This window comes from Triturus cristatus, chromosome 4_1 (genome assembly GCF_964204655.1).
Source record: "Triturus cristatus chromosome 4_1, aTriCri1.1, whole genome shotgun sequence".
NCBI lineage: Eukaryota > Metazoa > Chordata > Amphibia > Caudata > Salamandridae > Triturus > Triturus cristatus.
The window spans coordinates 598,529,737-598,551,811 of record NC_140585.1 but is presented as its reverse complement, the minus strand read 5'-3'; the positions used below and the strand labels follow the sequence as shown (position 1 = coordinate 598,551,811).

The following is a 22,075-nucleotide window of genomic DNA, read 5'->3' as shown; positions in this document are numbered from 1 at the left end:
GAGGCAACGAGAGATTGGGAAACTAAAAAGTGAGAATCCTTGCTGGTATCCGTAAAAAGAGGCGACTCTCGTTCATTTTAGAATACAGTTGCCACTGGTAGTTCGGAGGGTCGCCCCCAATTGAAAATCATATCCCGATGGATGCTTGGTTTGCGCGCTTTTCCAATTTGTATTCTCCTTATGAACCCAGTGTATCCCCTGACATTGATTCTCTCATACGGATAGCAGTGCTACTATAGAGACTAGCACTGAGGCAATTCCATATGTTGTTATGAGTGACCCTCCTGATTATCAAGTTATTAGTACCAAGGACGTTTTATTGGCAATCAGTAAGATTGTCCCTCACAAGGCTCCGGGATTGGACAAGGACCCAAGCGATCTCTTTTTGGGGAGGCCTGGGGTGTATGGACCTTACTTTCCCTTATTTTTAGTGCTAAAATGAGAGGAGCTCCTACCCCTCCTACATGGGCTGGGGCTGAGATTATTTCTATTTTTAAGAAGGGGGTTTAGGACCTCCTGGCAAATTACAGGCCTGTATGTTTCATTGATTGTGCCCAGCTACACCGATTCTCTCTCCCCTGCAGGCAGGGTTTAGAGAGCGGATAAGTCAAAGTCATTGTCAAAGTATATTTATTTCAGTTAATAAAAACCATAACATATTATACAGCATGACCAGTAAAATGTTAAAAATTGAAGATTCGCTAGATATTGAGAAAAGATTTCTTTCTGACATTGAAAGGTATAATTTTAAAAAAACACATCTCCCAAACAAAAGGTGTAGATAAGTCCACATGGGAGATGTGATGCATACAGAGACATGTACTATGGATAAACTGTTCCTGGGATGTCGATATGAGTGTACATTATTTTCATTCTTACAGTTCCCCTGACGAAGGGTCCTCAACCCGAAATGCATTGGGAATCAAGGGAATCATCTCACAAGCACAGCTGAAACAATACCATTTTACAATGTGATGTAACATTGTTCTAGGCTCAAGAGAGCAACATTAAGCATGAAAATATGTTTGAATTGTAATGCTGAAACTGTTGAAAATGAAGATTAAATATATCTAGATAAATAATTTAAAATAATGTTTCCAGTGTACTGAACATTTTTGAGCTAATTAAGTTAGGCAGGAACCCTAGAGGTTCACAGTGGTGCGCACTGTGTTGAGTGCCTAGAGTTTGTGCACCTTTCATAAATAACATGTATATGGACATGAGCAGGCTCCATCACAAGGCAGCACACAAGCGATTAACTTGATTATATTTTTTAAGCATAGAGAAATTACGAGTGCAGTCTAGAAACTCTTTTTTGTATCACATATAAATACAGATATCAGCGTGAGCACAAACGTGTCCTTATTTCTTTAATTTTAGAAGTGTAGATAGGTGTAGTAATGGTTCCACCAAAATTAAAACTGAATTCTTATAGAAATACAGTTGTATTAAATACAGACTAAAATCTTCTAACGCAGGTTTTCTTTGTCTAGTGCCCCTCAACAACTCACAGTGTGACAGATAAATCTATAGAGTTTTGGGCATGTTTAAAGGGACACAGAGCCCATCCTTTTTACGCTTTATTTCTAGGATATAGTGCTGATATGTCCATTTAAAATCACCTCCAGTTAGCAGAATCGTCGATTTGTGTATAGTGATGTTTTTTTCCTACCTTTTTGCTGGTTAAAGTGCAGACATGTTCGTGCAAAATCACCTAAAGTTAGCAAAGTTATCGATTTGTTAAAAGTGGCGCAGTGCACCTCCTTTTCCTATATCATAATTCAGACATGTGCATTGAGATTCTCTTATAGTGCATGAGAATTTTGGGTTAAGACTCATCTGGTGAAAGTGCAAACGTGTTTGAGCAAAACCGCCTAAAGTTACCTTTGCCCGTCGTCAGTTCTAAACAATATTGTTACAAATAGCATTGTACCGTTCAATTACTGAGATACATCTAAAAATGCAAACATCAAGTTAAATGGTTGACAAACTACCTGGTGATCATCAGACCTTTTGCTGACAGTAACTGATCCGCTTTGAGAAAGAATTTTATGAAGGCTGTTGTTATTTGTGGGGTTTCAACTTTCAGACTAAAAAGTAAGGAATGCCGACATGTTCTAATGCCATGCAGATTGAAGATTCCTTTCAGTATTATCTTACTTTCAGTTAGTAGAATGGGACAGATCGATAAAATGTGAGACAGGCTTTCTTCATGTAAATGGCATAGTCTACACTTGGTAATCTGTGGTTTCAGTTGCCATTTAGGGATGTATTCCAATGTTTGACATAAACCAAATCGCAGATGAAGTAGCTTATTTTCATAGAAAGATCTAAATAATGTTGGTAAATATGTCTGTGGAGGAGGTTGCTTGTAAGAATCAATGATTGCAAACAAGTACTTTAGACCAAGTCCTTCAGTTCCAACTTCTTCATTGGAAATATGTCTTAATTGAGGCAGAGATCGTTATATGTGGTGTTTGTTGATTTCAGATCAGCATTTGATTTGATTTCCTGCACTAATTTATGGCAGTTTTTTCATGATTTGGGAATGCCGCACTACTTAACTAATATAATTAAGTGAATGCACAAAGGTAACTTCACCCAAGTAAGATGTGGTCAGATGGAAGCCTTGACCGAGCCTTTCCCTGTCAAGAGGGTGGGCTGTCCTTGTGACAACCCTTTTCTCGCTTTGCATTAATGATTTAGCAACTTTTGTAGATTATGGTGGATCTGATGCTCCAACTCTTGGAAACATCAGGACTCCGACCCTGATGTTTGCAGATGACACACTCCTCATCTCAAAATCCCTCATGGGGCTCCAAAGTATCTTGAATAGTTTTGACACCTTTTGTAGCCTTAGAAGATTAGATATTAATGTTGCCAAAACCAAATACATGGTTCTCAACCCCTGTAAAACTTCACTCCTCAACCCCACCCTATGAGGGTCTCACTTGGAACATGATGGTACTTTTGAGTACTTGGGGGTCACCCTTACTGAACATTTTAATTGGCAACCCCATATCATAAGGAGTAGGCTCAGGTTAGAGCAAACATCAGGGGGCAAATTACATAAGGGCTCACATTTTTGCCCCATTTCTACTGCTCTTCAAATCTATAATCTTCAAGCACTCGCCTCAGCCCTTTATGGAGCGGAGCTTTGGGGACATAGGGATGTGTCTATCCTAGGTCTGGTGGAAAATCGTTTTATGCAAGAGTTAATTGGCCTTCCTATCAGCATCCCATTGCTCCCATTAAAATTGGATATGAAAAAAATATACTGGAAGTGAGTCTGGTCTACCCCCGAGTTGGCAGATTGCCGGGCAGGGTTGTTGGAGATATTACGTAGCGCAGGTGCAGATGATATCCCGTGGCTGAAATATGTAAGAATTACCTTTTTTATTATTGTTTAGGTCAGCTTTGGGATGCTCCTTTACAGGCCTGTAAAATCTCCAAGGTTCAAGGTAAGAATGCATACTGGCTAAACAAGATGAGTAGTATCTTTATAATCTATACATCAAGACTTGAATTCCGCAGAAATTTCCAACATAATTTTTGTATCACTTTGGTTAGTGTATATGATATCCTAGGAGACCTTAGCAAATCTGAATCGCGTTAATGGCTGGCTGACATGAAAGGCATGCTAGTCAATTCTAACCTTGGAAATTTCAAGTTCACTTCTAACAGTTTAGTTTTCCTATAGTTGATTCTAGGGTGACTATTATCAAATATGAAATTAACTGGCCTATGAAACAAAGAAAGGAACTTGCCAGATGGTCCAAATGTGTTGTTATCTGCTTTATAATTATCAGTTAACATTAGACAACACTCTCTTTTGTAATATTGTTCTACATACGAACAATTCAAGTCTGGTTAAATTAGTAAAATAAGCCTTTGCAAAGGCAATAGGACTGGTGTTGGCTCCATGCCCTTTCGGTTTGTGAGTACTTGTTTTGTTTTGTGAAGGTTTTTAAATTTTTTATTTTTGTGGAAGCTGCCAGGCTCTAGTCAATCTCAAAAAAATATTGGATAAAAGCAAAAATATTGTTTTGATCTCAAAAACCACACTTCACTATTGAATTCCCAGGCCATGAAGAATGTACTCTGTGTGTAGATGTGCCCTTTATGAAAAGGCAGAATGGCACCTGTCACAGTGAAGTTAGACGATGGCTGAAGTGGACCGGCCCCTTGCCCCACATTGTATTGTATAGTGGGTGGAAGACAATATTGAAATGGCGCCTTAACAGACCAAAGGATGAAAAAGGTTGTCTGAAAGCTTGTATACATTGGTATATTACAATTATAATTTCAGTAAAATCAAAAGATCTTGGCTTATCTAAGCATAGATGCGACGACAACACAAAGTGACAGACCATGAACCCTGTGTCATTACTGCTCCATGCCCACCCAACACTACTAATATGGTTTAAATTTTATGATTTGGACTACAAACATTGATAAAAAATACTTAATTTAAAAAATCATTAAGTGCCTTGAACAACTTTGGCCTTCTTTCCAAAATTTCTGAACAGGGTTACAGCCAGTGTGAACTCGAAAATCTGGAAAGACAAAAGGAGGTTTGCTTTAGGAAGAAAGACCTTTATATAACAATGTAATATACAAACTGGAGAAGAAAAAAAATATTATTATGTGCACCAACTTTGACCATGTCCTCATGTGTTGCAACATGACCACTATGAGCATCATTTACAAAAAGCCATAATCTGTAGACAATACCTTTAAAAATCAGTTAATGAAAAGGAAACATGTAACTATTAAAGTTTTAAAGGTCCAATGTTTCTGACTTCATTACGTAATGCAGTGTAGAATGTACAAGGTGAGGCTTTAGTTCCACCATCAGCGCTCAATACCACCCTCTCATTGTCCATTTTGTTTGTTAAAAGCATCTTTCAACACTAAGATGTGCAGGGCATTCAGTGGTGTAGGAATGAGTGTTGTGAATGGATGTGTTTGTGTGTGCGTGCGTGTGTGATTGTGTGTGTGTGTGTGTGTGTGTGTGTGTGTGTGTGCGTGTGTGCGTGTGTGTGTGTGTGTGTGTGTGTGAAAGTCATGGGAAGGAACAATCTTCAAGGTTCTTATTAGTTCAAGATTCCAATCCTGACAGATATTGCCTAAACACAGTTTTTTTTGTTTCAGCCACTCCTCTAGCTCATTTTATCTGAGATAGTTTATTTGGCTGTAGTCTACATTGTTTCATTTCTTTTATAGATTGGAGCAAGCATAACTTTGATAACTAAATATATCATTGATTATTACCTTAACCATTTGGCCCATAACCACCTATTGCTAGGGGTTACTTTGTTAAGCATGTTATGACATTGAAAAGCATGATACCTTGTGTGGCGCTGCGTGGCTTGATAAATCTAGAGTAACGCAGTGCACATCGCTGCATTGTTGTACTCTGCCCCAAGGAGACTCTCCATGGGTGGAGCGTGAGTATTCTCATGCATCCATCCATGGATTTTGCCACATTCCTCGATTTACCATTACTGGTAGACTTGGGAATGCGGCAAAATGCTGTGCTTCCCCAGGTCAGGCATAACAAGGAGAAATATCTTTATTTCTCCTCTTCTTTTTCTCTTTCTATGTGTGATAGAAGAAGGAAAATGTAAAACACTCTGAGGATTTTTTTTGAGCTGGAAGGTGACCCTTGCACCCCGGAACTAGGCAGCAGTTTGCTCACAAATGCAAGAAAGGACAGGTATGCGCTCTATAATGATAAATACAGCACATTCCTTCCCTTTCATGCAGCGCAACAAGGTGGCTTCAGGAAAGTTTGATCAATGTGGCCCTCAATGCTACGAAAAAAGCCATGTTTTCAGTTTATTGTGAAAGCTGAACTCGGATAACTGCTGATGCAATTGTAGTGGCAAGTTATTCCATAGTTTTACAGCATGTAATGTGAACCAATTACCTCCCTTTCTAACCCGGGCAAATTTTGAAACTGCAATAAGTTTTCCGGTAGTTGATCTAAGAGAGAGAGAAGGACAGTTTCAGTGGATCCAGTCATGGAGTAAGGCACGTCCAAGCTCCATGTGCAATCAGGAGTGCTTTGAAATTAAATCTTTTTTGCACTGGCAGATAATGAGGAGAGGTTAGCTGGTTGGAGATGGACTGTCTGCGGTTCACATTATTAATTAAAATAGCTGCTACATTTTGGACTGTTTTGGTCTATTTGTAAATGATGAGTATAACCTTTGAGAAGACCTAGGTACAGAGAATTGTCATAGTCCAATATGCGGTGGCAAATGCATAGAGAATGGTTTTGCATGTCTCAACAGCAAGGATGTCTTGAATTTTTTTGAGTGCATGCATAAGCTTGGAGCACAAAGCTGAAACAGCAGAGATTTGAGGAATGATAGATTAGTTACAAATTTAACTTTTACATGTCTAACCACCAAGGAGAGTGAGGGCAGCAGGTCCAATTCAGAAGGCCACCAGGCATGAGACGGAGGAGAGTTAGTGGAACCAAAAATGAGGATCTCTGGTTAGAGTTCAGCTTAAGGCAGCTGTTCTTCAATCACTTGAGAATGCACAAAGACCAGCTTTATAAGAATCTTGGGCTTTAGTAATATTGTCTGCAAGTGAGAAGATTACCTGGTATTATATTTGCAAGAGATAATGTTAAATCCAAAGGGCTGGACCAACTCAGCCAGGTGAGGAATATAAACATTGAAAAGGGTAGGGCTCAATGAAGAGCCCTATGGATCCCCGTATAAAACTGGTCATAGAGGAAGAGAAATGGGAAAGACAGAAAATCTGTAAACAATTAGAAAGATAGGAGTGTAACCAATTGAGTGCTAGGGCACAGACAACCAGCTTCTTGAGTCTGTGCAGCAATACTGTGTGAGATGCTATAGTGAAGTTGCTGACAGATAAAGGAACACAAGGGCAATTGAGCTACCTTGGTCCAGTGAAAGTTTAATGTGCTCCAAAGCTGCAACAATGCCATTTATGTACTATGTTTCAGGCAAAAACCCAGTTGAGAAACATGTAACAGAGAATGGCATTCTAAATAACCAGAGAGTTGGCCATTGATCAGTTTTCCATAATTAGTAGCTACTGGAAACAAAGATTAGCCTACAGTTTGTTAGAGAAGCTGGATCAGTTGAAGTTTTTTAGTAAGGGTCAAACCCAGTCAAGCATCCAGCACTGAGTAATCAATTGATCATATTATTTGCCTGTTTCAGCTTAGGCATGGGGAAAGAATCTACATTCTTCATTTACACATGAGAATAGCTGCATCAGAGTCAGGTAAAGAAATAGCCTTAAATTCTGAAAGTGAAGTACTGGCCAATGGGCATGCCTTGGAAGAAAAACATGAGGAATCAAGGTCAGATGATAAGTACTGATAGATCTTAGTAATTTTATCTTGTAAAAAGCTTGGCATATCATCGCACATAGTTTGTGGAGAAGAGATACACATCTGGCATGAGTCCAGAAATAGAAAGTTGGTATTTTTTATAATTGTACAAGATTTTTGTGGCAGGGTCGTAATTGACACAAATACTTCTTTCCAAAACTTTACAAGAACTTTTTAGGGCTTTTGGGAAACTTTGAGAACCAGGGACCTGTAACTTTCTGTCTAAGGGAATTTTTAGACCTAGGTTGAGGAATAAGGTCCATGGTAGTTGACTGACAGTTGTTGTTTTGGAATAGTCATTATATATATTGCCCACAAGAGACGGATGTCATCATTTAAGTGTAGATTCTAGCTCATATATGCCAAGTTTGGATTGAATGTATAAGTACAAGAGTTGCAGCTCTTGAAGGCAGTTCATTTTGACTATAGAGATTTTCATAGGAATGAGATTGTGATCTGACCAAAAGAGCAGTTGAGGAGTAAGAACTGGAAGTGTGGGACCATTAGAAAAAAACGAACCCAATGATATGGCCACCCGATGAGTCGAATACAGACCTTTTGAACAAGATTAAGTGCCAAATTTGAACCAAATAAAGCTTCCGTTTATGAACTGAAAGCGTCATTTGCATGAAAGTTCCCAAAGAATGATTAAATTCAAATAATGTATGCAGAGTGAGCCAATGGTCTCTTTGAGAGATTTGACATAGGTGCTGGAGTAGCCTAGGGGCAGATAAACCAGGACTCCAGACATAGAAAAAATAGTAAAACATTTGAAATTGAAAGACATATCTTCTGCTTAGGATTCTCCAGCTAATGTAGCTACTCCCTCAACGAGGCAGTCTCTTGTTTACTTATGATTTTTACCCATTGCATCTTTTGGGCAATTTCAACATTCATTGGCACTGCTCTTCTGATAAAGAAATAATCACTCAAAATGACAATATGTCCCCATTGGACCTCTCCGAATTTGTCTCCAAAGCCACTCATGAGGGTGGTCATATACAATCAATTTAGTACTCTCCAATAAAGGTTTGGGCTTGTGAGACCCGCTTCCACTATCACAGATTGTCATCTGATTCATTTTAATTGGCTTACTTCCTCATATGTGCCAAATATTCCGGAGTCAATTGAGTCAGTTGCTTAGGAGGTCAATGATTGGATTCCCACCGCTGTGGAAAAGTTGGCTCCCCTATCCAGACGCATGCCAAGAAGAAATAAGATTACACAACTTTGGTTCAACAATACCTTGAAACAAGAGAAAAACTATGCAAAATGGCAGAAAGAACCTGGTGTAAAAATTATAGCATTGAGGACAGAGCAAAGTACAAACAGGCCCTTAAGAAATATCAGCCCCTGGTCAATTCCAGTAAAAGGGAATTCTATGAGGGCAGGATTGGACATGGAGAAAACAAATCTAGACACATTTTTAAAATTGTAAAAAGATCAACATTCGGGTTGTCTGTCATAGAGGTAAGGATCCTTCAGCCAAGTGGTGCGAAGAACTGGCCTCATTCTTTTTATAATAAAATCCAGGCTATCCAAACAGCTTAAACATAACAGGGATTTTGGGAGTAGGCTCTCATTTTCAGTTCCGAGCCGAAATATTGTGTCCTGCTCTCGATCTTCCTTAAATTTGATCTCTTTGGTATACACCAGAGCTGCCATTTTAAGCCTAATGTCAGGCTCCTCCTCAGATCCCACCCTCTAGTCTCTTAGCTCTGGAGTGGATGTAATTAACCCAGTGATGAATAGTCTGTTAATTAAGTCGCCACAGTTCCTTCCTGCTGTGCACATGCCAAAATTATATCCTTCCTTAAGAAACCCAATGTGGGCCCCTATGTCCTAGGCAATTGCAGTCCCTGCTGCCAGCGCTGTCCAAACTATTGGAAAAGTTTGTTAATTGGCAGTTGTCTGATTACATTGAATAAAATGAGCTATTACACTCCAGCTAGTCCGGTTTCAGGCCAAAGTTCAGCACAGAGACTGCTCTCTTGTAAGTCTCTGAACTGATCAGAAACACTCTGGATGCTGGAGAAAAGGCAGTCCTGGTACTTTTAGACCTATCAGCAGATTTTGACACGGTCCCCCATTCCAGGCTGCTCATTCAACTACATGATATAGGCATTAGAGGCACTGCAAGCAAGTGGATAAAATCGTTTTTGGAAGATAGGAGACAGGAAGTCTGTTTTACCCCCTTTTCATCTACAATATTAAACATCTATATGACCCCTCTTGCAGCACTGGTCGACTCTTTTAGTGCTAAAATAATCTCCTACTCTGATGGCACACAGCTGGTCTTTTCTATAAAGAATGGCGAAGTAATAGCCAATGATGCCATTAAACCCTGTGTTAGAAATCACAACCTGTTTGCAGTGTCCCCCAACTTTTTGCCCCATTTTGACCACGAGATTCAGTTTTTCTGAATCTGACTGTACTCTGGGCTCTTCTAACCAGACTCAGGGCCTGTGCTCTGTTTAAAAAGTACATTTAATTAGTTCTAATTACAATTGGTACTGAAAGACTGTGTAAGTCCCTAGTAGACAATAGGGATAGTTGGATTTTGAGAGAATGGTGTGAATATGTCACACTTTAGGGGAAGTGGCCATTCATCTGGGTGACACCCTGCATCCCCAAAAACACTGGATAAATATGGAAGTGTTGCATAGCTCCTCAGATCTGCTGCCTGAAGAAATAAGAAGAAGGACTGCCCTGCTGACTCCCTGGCCTACACCAAGAGGACTGCACTCACCAGGAATGCACCTGCTGCACACTGTGAGACTCAGGACCAGAAGGACTTTGACTGACTTTGAAAGTGGACTCCGTCCAAGCTACAGGTTAACAGAGTCCACCTCATCTCCACCAAGAGTCCCCATCCTGGAGTGCGTCCAGTGGACCTTTAAGGATTTGGCCAGATGCATTGTGAGAATTGTAGCCCAGACATCCCAAGGACCATCTAGGAGATTCCAGACCCTTGTATTTGTGTTGTGGACACTTTGAACCCTCAAGGGAAACTTCAGGAAAAAGTTCCAGAAGTTTGGAGAATTTTGAAGCAACTTTTGGAAAAATTTCCATAAGGTGACCGACCCGACGTTGAGAGTCTAGCCAGCTACCTACAACCGCGACCTGGCATAGATTCAAGGTTCGCCCTACTGAAAGCTTCAGAGCTCAAGACTTACAAGATTTGACCGAGGCCTGGCAGAAAGTCAAGCCAGTGTACCCGCACCGAATCCGGCCTGACGAAGTGCCTTGCCCGACGTCGAAGGAAAAAGCTCCAGAAAAAAGTCAAGGTGTGAAGGTAAAATATTGACTGAGGTTATATACAAAATAAAACTCTGTTGTTTACTTTTACGTTGCATAGATTGAGAGGGGCAGCACGGGTCCATTTTCCCACATTCCCCATGGAACCTCCAGCATTAATGGCTTTACAGGCATTGCTAATTAGCCCAACCAGGCACAAACTTGTCACTAAACTCTATCGGGCCGCCAGTGCGGATAGAACATTTCCTGAGAACAAGAGTCTAAATAAGTGGAACGAGAACTTAGACCCACCACTCTCTAGCGAAGATTGGGAACATTGCGGTACTCTTACTGGGGCCCTCACATCTAGCGGGAACCTTCGTTTTATACACTTCAAATTTCTTCACCAGCTTTATCACACACCGCAGCGGCTTTTTAGATATGGGCTGGGAGAATCAGATAGGTGCACCCGCTGCGGTACTTCCGGGGCGGATTTTTGGCATCTAGCCTGGTCATGTGACATGTTGCAGACATACTGGACTGCGGTTATCACCACATCATCTAGAATCGTTGGTGTCACCCTGGTCTGTTCACCCCAGGTATGCTTGTTGGGCCTACTCCCCTTTTTAAAAGGTGCTATAGGTAGACTAGCTAGAGTAGCACTGCTCATTGCGAAACGACGAGTGGCGATGGTATGGGATAGCAAGCGTAAGCCCTCGGAGGCACAATGGCTTAAAGACCTGGCATATTGCAGGGAGAATCTGGTGTTGCATGCTGAAGAGCTGCCGGTGACTTCTCGACCAACTGATATGTGGGAACTCCTATTAATTTATTTGCACTCCATTGCTGTAGATGATGCCTCTGATACAGCAGCTATATAACTGCTAATGTTGTATTTGAATATGTTGTATTGACATTGTATATATGTGACAACCTATGGAATCTACCTTGCTATGCGTACTTAATACGGCCTCTTTCCTTTTTGTTGTTATGATGTTTGAGGATGTTAGCCCTTCTTGCTAGCCTTTCATTGTCTGCATCGCTCTTATAGTACATTATTGTCAATGTGTATTGTGATGCATTGTGAAAAGTCATAAATAAAAAAAATAAAAAAAAATATTGACTGAGGTTTCCAGCTTAGTGCATCCGACCAGGGCTCCATAGCGGTCAGCCTCAAACTTTGGCTTACTCATAGTAAAGCTCGACCAGATGTCCCAAAGTGGTGCTATATGTTTTTAAGCACAAGAACGTGCTTATTCTTGGAAAAAATCATATCTCTGGTTCCCTACTTTGGATGTTTGTTGCTTTGGTGTCTATTTGTTCATAAAAGTCTACTCTAATTTTATAAATCAGAGTTGGAATTTTATTGTGTGTTGAGTCTTACTTATTTAATGTAATGGTGTTTTTTAAATGCTTTGCGAACCTGTCTCCAAAGTTAATCCTGCCTGCTCGTTGCCAGCTACCATGGGTTGAGCAAGGGAATCATTTATTGAGACCTTAACTTACCATTTTATTGTGTTTGTGGCCTTCTTACTATTGGTAAATCGCTGCCTATCATTACTAATAATCCACTTTCCAACACCCTGTCTGCCTGCTATATTCCAATGGATGAATTACAACCAACTCAAGTGCAACACGGAAAAGACATAGGTTCTTAGCTTCGGACATCATTTTAACCTAACCCTGTAAATCCATTGGTGAGAGGGGGCTTCTCTTCCCAACTTGCACATCGAAGCTGAAAAAAAAATTGGGAGTCAAGGTCGATAGGCACCTGACCTTTCATAATCAAAAATACATAGTTGTGGGCATGTGTTTTGGTCTTCCGCGCACTGCAAAAAAAGTCCAGCATTTCCTCTCTGTCCCCTTGAGGAAAACAGAGGTTTTGGCCTTGGTTATTCCCAGGTTGGATTATGGAACTTCTCTGTACACAGGTCTCCCACAGTACCTATTGAAATTGCAAATAGTTCAAAATGTGACTACCAAGGCTAGCTCATGTCTCTCCACTTCTGAGGGATCTGCATTGGCTCCCTGTGAATAAGCGCTTCCTGTTCGAAAACTTACTCTTAATGCACAGAGCACTGAATCACACTGGGCTGAGATATCTGTCCACCAGGATACTCTGCTACCGCCCCAAGAGAAATTTGTATTCTTCTAGGGGCCATCTGGCGACAGTTTTTTTTTTATTTTGTCATGGTTTTTGCAAACCTTTATTGTTGGGGAAGCTTCTGGGTGTTTGTAAATCTAAAAACAAATATTGACTAAAGGCAAAAAAAAAATTGGGTCTCAAAAAAGCACACATGACCATACTACCTGGCACTGAAGGAAACTACTTTGTGGATATACTTATTGTGAAAGAGCAGCATGCCATAATTCATGGTGTCATAGTGAAGTCAGTCAATGGCTGAAGTGAGTTGACACGTTGCTCCTTGATGTTGAGTTGGTTGGAGAAAAATGTGACTGACACAACCACAGTCAAATGAATGATGTGTGGCTGAAAACCACTATAAGCAACTAAGTCATACACCTAATTTTAGTAAAAATCAAAAGGTCTCGGCTAACACAAACCTAAAAAGTAAATGATTCTGCCATTCTTTGCCAATCACTTGCCTTTGAGGAAGGAAGGAAGAAAGAAAGAAAAAAAAAAGAAAAAAAAGAAAGAAAGAGCATGAAAGTAGGAAAAAAGGAACAAAAGAATGATAGAAAGCAAGAAAGAAGGAGGGAACGAAGGCAAGAAACATGAAAAGAGAGAAGGAATGAAAATATAAAGAAAGAAAGAAGGTGGAAAGGTAGAAAAAGAAGGAAGGAAAGCACAAGAGGTGGATAGAAAGCAGGGAAGATGGAAACAAAGAAGGAAATATCATAAGAAAGAAGAAAGGAAAAAGATAGAGAAAGGAAAGGAAGAATGAAAGAAAGTAGGTAAAAAAGAAAGCATGAAAGAAGGAACAAATGAAGGAAAGAACACAAAAAAGGAAGTGGCAAAGAAGGCAAAACATCGAAAGAAATAAGGAAGGAAAGATGGAAAGAAAAAAGGAATGAAAGAAACAAGAAAGTAAGGAAAGATTGAAAGAAGGAAAGAACACACTTATATTAAGGAAGGAGATATATAAACAGAAAGAAAAAAGGAAAGAAGCAAAAATGGAAGGAAAGATGGAAAGAAAGAATGAGAGAATGAAAACAGGAAAGAAGAAAAGAAAGAATGAAAGAAGCAAATAAGAAATACAAAAGGAAAAAAGAGGGAAAGAAGGCAAGAAACATGGAACAAAAGAAAGAAAGAAGAGAAACAAGGAAAGAAAAAATAAGAAAGAAAGAAAAAAGATAGAAAGTAAAAAAGAAGGAAATATGAAAGAATTAAAGAAAAGGGAAAGAAAGATGGAAAGAAAGGAGAAAAGGTGGTAAGAAAGAATGAGAGAAAGAAAGTAGGAAATAAGAGAAAAAGCATGTAAGAAGGAACAAAAAAGGAAAGAAAGCAAGAGAGAGAGAAAGAAAGCAGAAGTATGGAAATAAGAAGGAAAGATGGAAAGAAAAAAGAAAGAAACAATAAAGGAAGGAAAGATGGAAAGAAAGAAAGGAAGATGGAAAAAATTAAAGAAAAAGATAGATCAAAAAAGAAAAAAGAAAGAATTTCAGATAAATATAGAGATAAGAGAGGAGATATATATATATATATATATATATATATATATATATATATATATATATATATATATATATAATCTACTGGTAGTCGCCAGTAGATAGTTATAGTTAGGACCGTGTTTCCATAGGAAATCTCAAAATTCTATTTTGAATAACTTTGGCGCCGGTTGACGAATCTTCGCGAACTTTTCAAAACTAATGGGGCGCTCCGCTCAGCTCCTACCCTGAAAATCTCGGGGGGATTCGTCAAGCGGGGGCCGAGAAAAAAGGGAGGTCCCAAAACGCGTTTTCCCCATGCATTTTCCCATAGGACCTTTAGTCGAAGGTACAGCCCGAACGGCTGAACAGAATTACTTGAAATTTGGCAGAGAGGTAGTCCTCAGGTCAGGGAAGTGCCTTTTACATATATGGAGTCAATCTGTTCAGTATTTCCAGAGAAAATTGCATTTAAAAGCACATACATATCTATAGCCGTGCACCGTGCGCGCACTGTGCGTGCACCGTGCGCACACCCTAACCTGCGCGAGCGTAATTCTGATTGGTTGTTACATGTCAGTCAACGTTCGAATCGGTCGAAATCAGGAAGTGTCGGCCGCCACTTTGTTTGTTTTCAGTGCAAGAGTGGAAAAGGAAGGTGGCGAACGTGAAAAGGGGGCAGGGTAGAGAGTTCCTGACCCCCTAGCCTTTGTCAGGGGGTCCCTGAAGGACCCCGAAGGAAGAAAAAAACATTTACATTTTTTTTTTAAATCGCGGGGGTGCGCGCACGTTGAAAAACCATAAAAAAATAAAATAAAATTTTTAATACGTAGTTTATTGAAAAATAAATATATAAAAAAAAAATACATACATAACTTAGCATTTAAAAAACCATACAAATTCACTGAAAAAACCATAGGTTTCACACACGTTATAGTTAGGAATTAGCATTTAAAAAACCTTCACTGGAATGGGAACAAGAGGCCAGAAGACATCAACACTATAATGGAGGACAATACATAAAAAATGACGGTAATTAATTTGACAAAAAAAGTACTTAACAAAGATGAAATCAATGTATTAGAATTAGGCTTATCCTTTTGTCCAGAGATGCGTTTTGATTATGCACAGGCACGAGTTGACTTATATAAATTTGAAAGGAAGTTGAAATTATGTAAAATGCATGCTAACAAAAAGACCGAACCAACATTAAGAGTACCAACTACTGACAATGGGTGTTTATCGATTGGTGACATACCCACATTACATACCATAACCACCCTTGGGGAATCAGAATCTTCGGTGGGTACTGATAGGATGGTTGACCCCCTTGAGTGCTCCCAGATATCCCAGATTATTACTACCCTCGACTTAGATACCAGAGAGACCACTAGTACAGCATTTAAAGCCAAATCTAAGTATATTCCAACACTGGCCAAAGATAACATAGATGTCTTTAGTGACCTAGTGGCACAAGATTTCCTTGATCTTCTCGAAAAGAAAAATACACAGAGCAATAATCTGACTAAGAACCAGTGGGGGGTGGTCAACAGTTTACAAAAAGATCAGGAAATAGTGATCAAACCCTCCGACAAGGGAGGTAATGTTGTCATTATGACAAGAGTGATGTATACCAAAGAGGCATTACGCCAGTTGAATAACCCTACATGCTATTGTAAAGTAGATAGGAAATACACTAGTGACCTAAAAAGAACTTATCATGACAAACTTCAAACTTGGCATGATAAAGGCCTACTTTCATGGGACGAGAAACAATTCCTTACAAATAATACTCCCACAATCCCGACACTTTACCTTCTTCCGAAGGTACATAAAGACATGATCGAACCTCCAGGGAGACCTATTGTCTCATCAAAAAACAGTCTGCTTGAAAATACTAGCACATATGTGGATCACTTCCTTTTTCCCTTTGTCAAAGATCTCTCATCCTATCTCAGAGACACCACAGATTTTCTACTGAAAATCAAGGATGTTAAATTAGGAACAAACCATTGGATGGTTTGTCTGGACGTGGAGGCATTATACACCAGCATCAGACATGATGACGGTGTGAAAGCCTGCAAATTCTTTCTCAAGAAACGTAGAATAGAACTTCTGGAACACACACTCATGCTTTTGGACATGATTAATATCTGTCTAAAGGAGAATGTTTTCATGTTTGAGAAAGAATTTTATAAACAACTACAAGGCACTTCCATGGGCACCTGCTTCGCTCCCAGCTATGCCAATCTCATGGTAGGCTGGTGGGAGAAGCAGGTGCTCTGGAATGAACAAACTGAACATTGGACTCTATGTGTATCAAAATGGCTCAGATACATTGATGACATCTTTTTTGTATGGGAAGGAACAGAGGCTGAACTCAATCTGTTTATCAATTGTCTTAATCGGAATGATGTCAATCTCAAATTCACTAGACACTATAGTCAAGAATGTGTCGATTTCCTTGATCTGAAACTCAGTAATGATAACGGCAGAATTAGCACCAATCTTTTTAGGAAAAGAACAGCAGGAAATTCAATCCTGCATGCTGCCAGTGCACACCCACCGAGTTTCAGGTGGGGAATCCCCTATAGTGAATTTCTAAGAGCTAAGCGTAATTGCAGTACCAACCCAATGTATGAAAACACGAAGCAGGAAATGAAAATGAGATTCAAGGAAAGAGGGTACCCCAGAAAAGCGATACTGCAGGCTGAAAAAAGAGTGGATAGTCAATCAAGGGATGAAAATCTCAACAAAACCAAACAGACTGTAACTAAATCAGACCACTCCCAAAAAAACAGTAAGATTCATAACCAAATATTGCAGTCAATCCAATCAGATGCGAAGTATCCTAAAAAACAGATGGGACATCCTTAAACAGGACCCAATCTTGAGAAATGAAATAGGGGCCACCCCATCAATTACATTCATGAGAAGTCCCTCTCTCAAAGACATGCTGGTACATAGCCATTTACAAACGAAAGAAACAAGCTGGCTCCAGCAAATGAAGGGTTTCCGAAAATGTGGGAATTGTAAGGCGTGTAGAAACAGCAACAATGTATCAGAAGTCACACTTAAAAGAACAAAAACACTCTGTAAAATTCCGAAACTCATTACATGCAATACTGACTTTGTGGTGTATGCAATAGTATGTCCTTGCCAGCTATGGTATATCGGATCAACTACCTTCCCGATTAAAAAACGTATCCTAGAACACTGGCGAGCAATTACGAATTGCGACCAAACTTACAGCACGGCAAGACACTTCTCGAAGGAACATGGGGCCGACTGGACCAAAGCCAAATATTTTGGATTGGATACAGTCAAACCCAACACTAGAGGAGGGAACCGTATTGCCTCTTTACGCAAACTTGAATCACGTTTCATCCTCCTAGCAGGCACCAAATTTCCGGATGGCCTGAATCAGGACGAGGAACTTTATTCCCACCTTTAATGAGACACCATTTGATACTGAAACATAAAGACCTTGGTGGGCTACTCACGCCCTGCCCATATCCCTCTCCCCCTGTTTATATAAAAAACAAAACAAAAACAAAAATGCGCTTTCCTTTTTTCTGATTATATTTTATTGAATGTACAGGATTTAGAAAATCACATGTAACCAGTGAAAGTGAAATACAGCTATGTCCTTGAATAATGGTTGTGTTAAACTATGTCATTAATCTAATTTGTCTCTTTGATCCTATTCAGGAACATCACTATGAATTCTCCTGTATCTCACATCAGTGATAGAATTACGAGCACCGGAGTCCTCCCTACTCCAAGTCAACATTTGGATAGATGTTAAAGGGCACTAGACCCTTCATCACATTTTTTCGTCTTATTTTGTGAGAAAGAAAAAATCTCTTTTATATTATTTAGAAACCACACTAATTTGGTCACATAGTTTACCAATAGGCACTAGTCCTCCATGGCATGTTAACATATGCAAAACTACACCTTTGCATATTCACCAACTGGTTACTGTCACGAACTAACAATGAAAAGAATTGTATTGTCAGTTTATTTTCTGTACTTCTCTGGAATTGTAATTTTGCAAATTTTCAATTATACAATTTGTTGCATTATGTACAAACAAACTACCAATTGTTTATTTTTGCTATGTCTATGTATTAAAAAAGTGCACTTACCCTTTTTAACTGGTGCAAATGGAGACTATGGTCATGTGACCAAGACCACGGACGTGGTCGAAACGCGTCGTCCTCTTCTGCCCTTTGAGGAATAAAGCTGTTTAAATGATCGAGTGGGCTCGTGTGGATTCTTATCTTGGCCAGGAATCGACTGTTTCGAAATATATATATATATATATATATATAATCTACTGGTAGTCGCCAGTAGATAGTTATAGTTAGGACCGTGTTTCCATAGGTGTGGTAAATAATTTTCCTTTACCTGGACTTAATTTGATACGGAAACATAATAAAACAGCTCAGTAAAATGAGAGGCAGAATCCGTGGTATTAGAGGTTCGGAATGGGCTTTATTCCAATGAACGATTATAATCGGTTGCTCCAAGTACCATCACCACGGAGGTTCAGGAAGTGAAGTACATACATTATTGACAAGAAATGACTTTTATAGTACATACATTACAATGAAGCGAATGCAGTAGGCGTAACAATTGATAAGGAAAATGACGATTTATCTGCGTAACCGAAAATGGGTGTAATAAGGACTAAAAAGGAACATAATTGGTTATGATGTCACATATAGGTGGATCTATAAGATAATACTTGGCATAGATGCGCGCGCAGCAGTATGACGTGTGATTGACGTGCAACTAGGGGGTGAAGGGGACTTGACATTTAGCTCTACATGTGGAGACAAGAAGTCTGGGGGGTCAAGTCAACCTAATCCCAAATCATATCTAACATCCTATGTTTAAAGAACTATGTTATCCACAAAGAAGGACTCTCGGACAGAATCTATTCTATACTGACTGTGCGTGCGTGTACAAGCGTCTAAGTGTCTACACTAAATGCGAGGGCAGGAATCTTCCATAGTAACAGGACTATGAATTACTTGCATAAAGACAGAGAAGCCGGGCCTTTTGCTCGGTAGCTGGAAGAATGTTTACTTAAACTACTAGGCAGGAATGCATCGGCTGAGGGGGAAGCAGATAATTCGAAGGTGAAATACAGTTCTTGGCAGAGAATAGGCTGATGTCAGGCTTCGTGAGCCGCGCAGAGAATGAGACAAAGTTCATGGTCACAGATGCAGGCTCAGACTGGAGCTTTCAGAGGCAGAAGGCAAGAGGAATTTGATGACAGAATCAGGGCCTACTTGCCTGGACTGTAAAATGGCATAAGTGAACCATATAAAGCCGGTGGCCTTTCATATTTAGGAATGGAATATCCGGCCTATTCATGGCGGATCTGACAGAGGACATGTTGACGGTGGACGCACATGTATTTGCGTCTTCATAACTGGAACTGGAGGAAACATACATGTACTTGTAACATGCACATGGAACCGTTGGGGTCCAAGATAGGGGACATAACTGACCAGAAAAATCCATATTTCCACATTCCCTCCTTGTCCCCTACTTGCCCGTTAAGAGATATCAATCTTCATTAATCCATTGATCTGTTCATATAGCATCATTTGTTCTTCTTTCTTCTTCCGTGACGAATGAGATCTTGGTGGTGGAATACACGATGTGGCACACAGGCCACAGATCGCTGGTCCACATTGTAGACATAGACAGCAACTGAATAGTATGAGAAGGCCAATACCTAGGAAGGATAGGACTCTCCATCCCCAGGCTGATATCACACTCCAAACCCAACCTGACCAAGTCCAGGTGCCTGGATTCTGGTGTATCTGGCTTACAATCTTATGAAGGCGAGTTATGGCTTTATATACAGATGGCGAATTTTCTGGTATGAAAAATGCAACAGCTTGATTTGATGACCCTACAAGCTCCGCCCCTATCGGCCAGGATAACGTCAAGGACAAGACTATTTTGAAGCACAACAATCCGCATAGCAGACTGCTCTTCTGTTAAATTGCCTAAGGAGGAAATAATTTCGTTCACTACTGCTTCAAGGGTTCTGGTTAATCTACGTATCAGCTTACTATTGGTAACTGTACCTATATAGGGAAAGAAACCTTTATTGAAATCTGTGTATTTTTCCCATGCTGTTTCAGTGTAATCGACAATTGGGAGATCTCTCCGCTCTCTGTTGTGCACTAAATGAATATTTCTGTAATAATCAGGAGGAGCTAGGAAAACAGGTGGCAAAAGGAATGCAATGTAGCAGGTACCATCCCAATCTAGAGGTAGACGCATATATGCAGTCTGACCACATATAAAGTAGGAGTGGCGATAAGCTCTAAACGAAGATTTGCCTTGATCACTGAATTCTACTGTAGTAGTGCATTTACTATGGCCCATATGTATGGAACCAACCTTTCTTACACACAATTCACCCTTCGCTGGGAATACTGACATGGTGGGTAAGACTAGTTCAACTTCGGATACGACATTTAGAATCATGAGATTAGGTGTAAAATTACCTAATCCATATACTTCATTTTCTAGATCAGTTCCTGTTCTTTTGGGGCGACCCTCCTTGTCAGGGTAGCAGACCTTGAGTAAAACTAGGTTCAGGTTTCCCCATACCCACTGATCTTGGTAAACTGCTGTGTCTGAGTCTATGGAATTGATTAAACTAAACCATGCTCCACAGGAGCCATTATGTGTAAATGGGTGTGGAAAGAAAGGCAGGACTCCTTCATAATTCTGATAGGGAGGGAGCCGACCACACACCCAACAATTGGTGGCATTACTAGTCTGATGGGAATGATGTAACATACTAATGAAAGTGTTATTGCGCAGCGCAAGTCTATAAGACAATTCATGCGGCGGTAGGTCACTAAAAGAATGTTCTGCGGTAACATTGCAAACGTTTCTGGCAATAGGGTAATATATGTGCAACAATATACTTGCAGTAACTATTAAAAGACTTAAGGAAAACAAGATTATTAATGTCACTATACAGTGGCTACGCAGTGATTTACAATACGCCTGTCGTTTCATCATTTTTCGCGACTGTCCATGATTCAGGTCTAGAGGATACATGTCAGAGACAAATTCAACCGCTTCACCTTGGAGAGGACTTAAACAATCAAATTGTCTGACGTTCTAGGCCTCAATTTTACTTTATAGAGTTCGGTTTTAGTCGTTTCAACCAAAGGAAGTTTTGAATCAGTCTGTGAGGGAGTGCAGGGCACAATGTCTATATCCGAGGATAGTCCATGAAATTTCTTGATATGACTTGAATGAATCCAGCCCTTGCGGCCCTCGATCTTCACGGCTGTCCTTGTGGTGAGCAGAACCAACTTGGGTGTCTTCCACCTGGGCTCCAGCTGAGTCTTTCGGTCGAAATTTCTCACAAATACGAGATCACCCGGAACTACGTCATGGGGTTTCACCTCAGTGTTGTCGGGAAAGGCTGCAGCTACCTGTGAACGACAAGATTGTAGTGCAGACATCAAGGAAGCCAAGTAATCTGTCAGCATATTACAGTCAACATCAGTTATTTTGCGTGGTATAGGCGTCCCCCACATATTTGGTGGTCTGCCGAAGATCACCTCATACGGGGATAGCCCTGTTCGAGAGTGTGCTACCATTCTCATGTAAAAGAGTGCAACTGGTAACGCTACTATCCAGTCAACACCTTTCTCTCTGCATATTTTGGACAATCTGATTTTTAGTATCTGATTATGTCTTTCTACGAGACCTGCTGCCTCGGGGTGTCGGACACAGTGGAATTTCCACTGATATCCTAACAGAAGTGAAACATGTTTCATTAATTCGGAT

General features: G+C 40.1%; 1 protein-coding gene across 1 annotated transcript in view; it reads right to left on the bottom strand.

The window, feature by feature from the left end:
- Positions 1-613: 613 nt before the first annotated feature.
- TSPAN19 (tetraspanin 19) overlaps positions 614-22,075 on the bottom strand; it is a 232,643-nt gene continuing 211,181 nt past the window's right edge. The window contains exon 9 of the mRNA XM_085652962.1: positions 614-4,556. Coding sequence (XP_085509088.1) covers positions 4,482-4,556 — 75 coding nt within the window. The 3' untranslated portion in view covers positions 614-4,481. The remainder of the gene's footprint in view (positions 4,557-22,075) is intronic.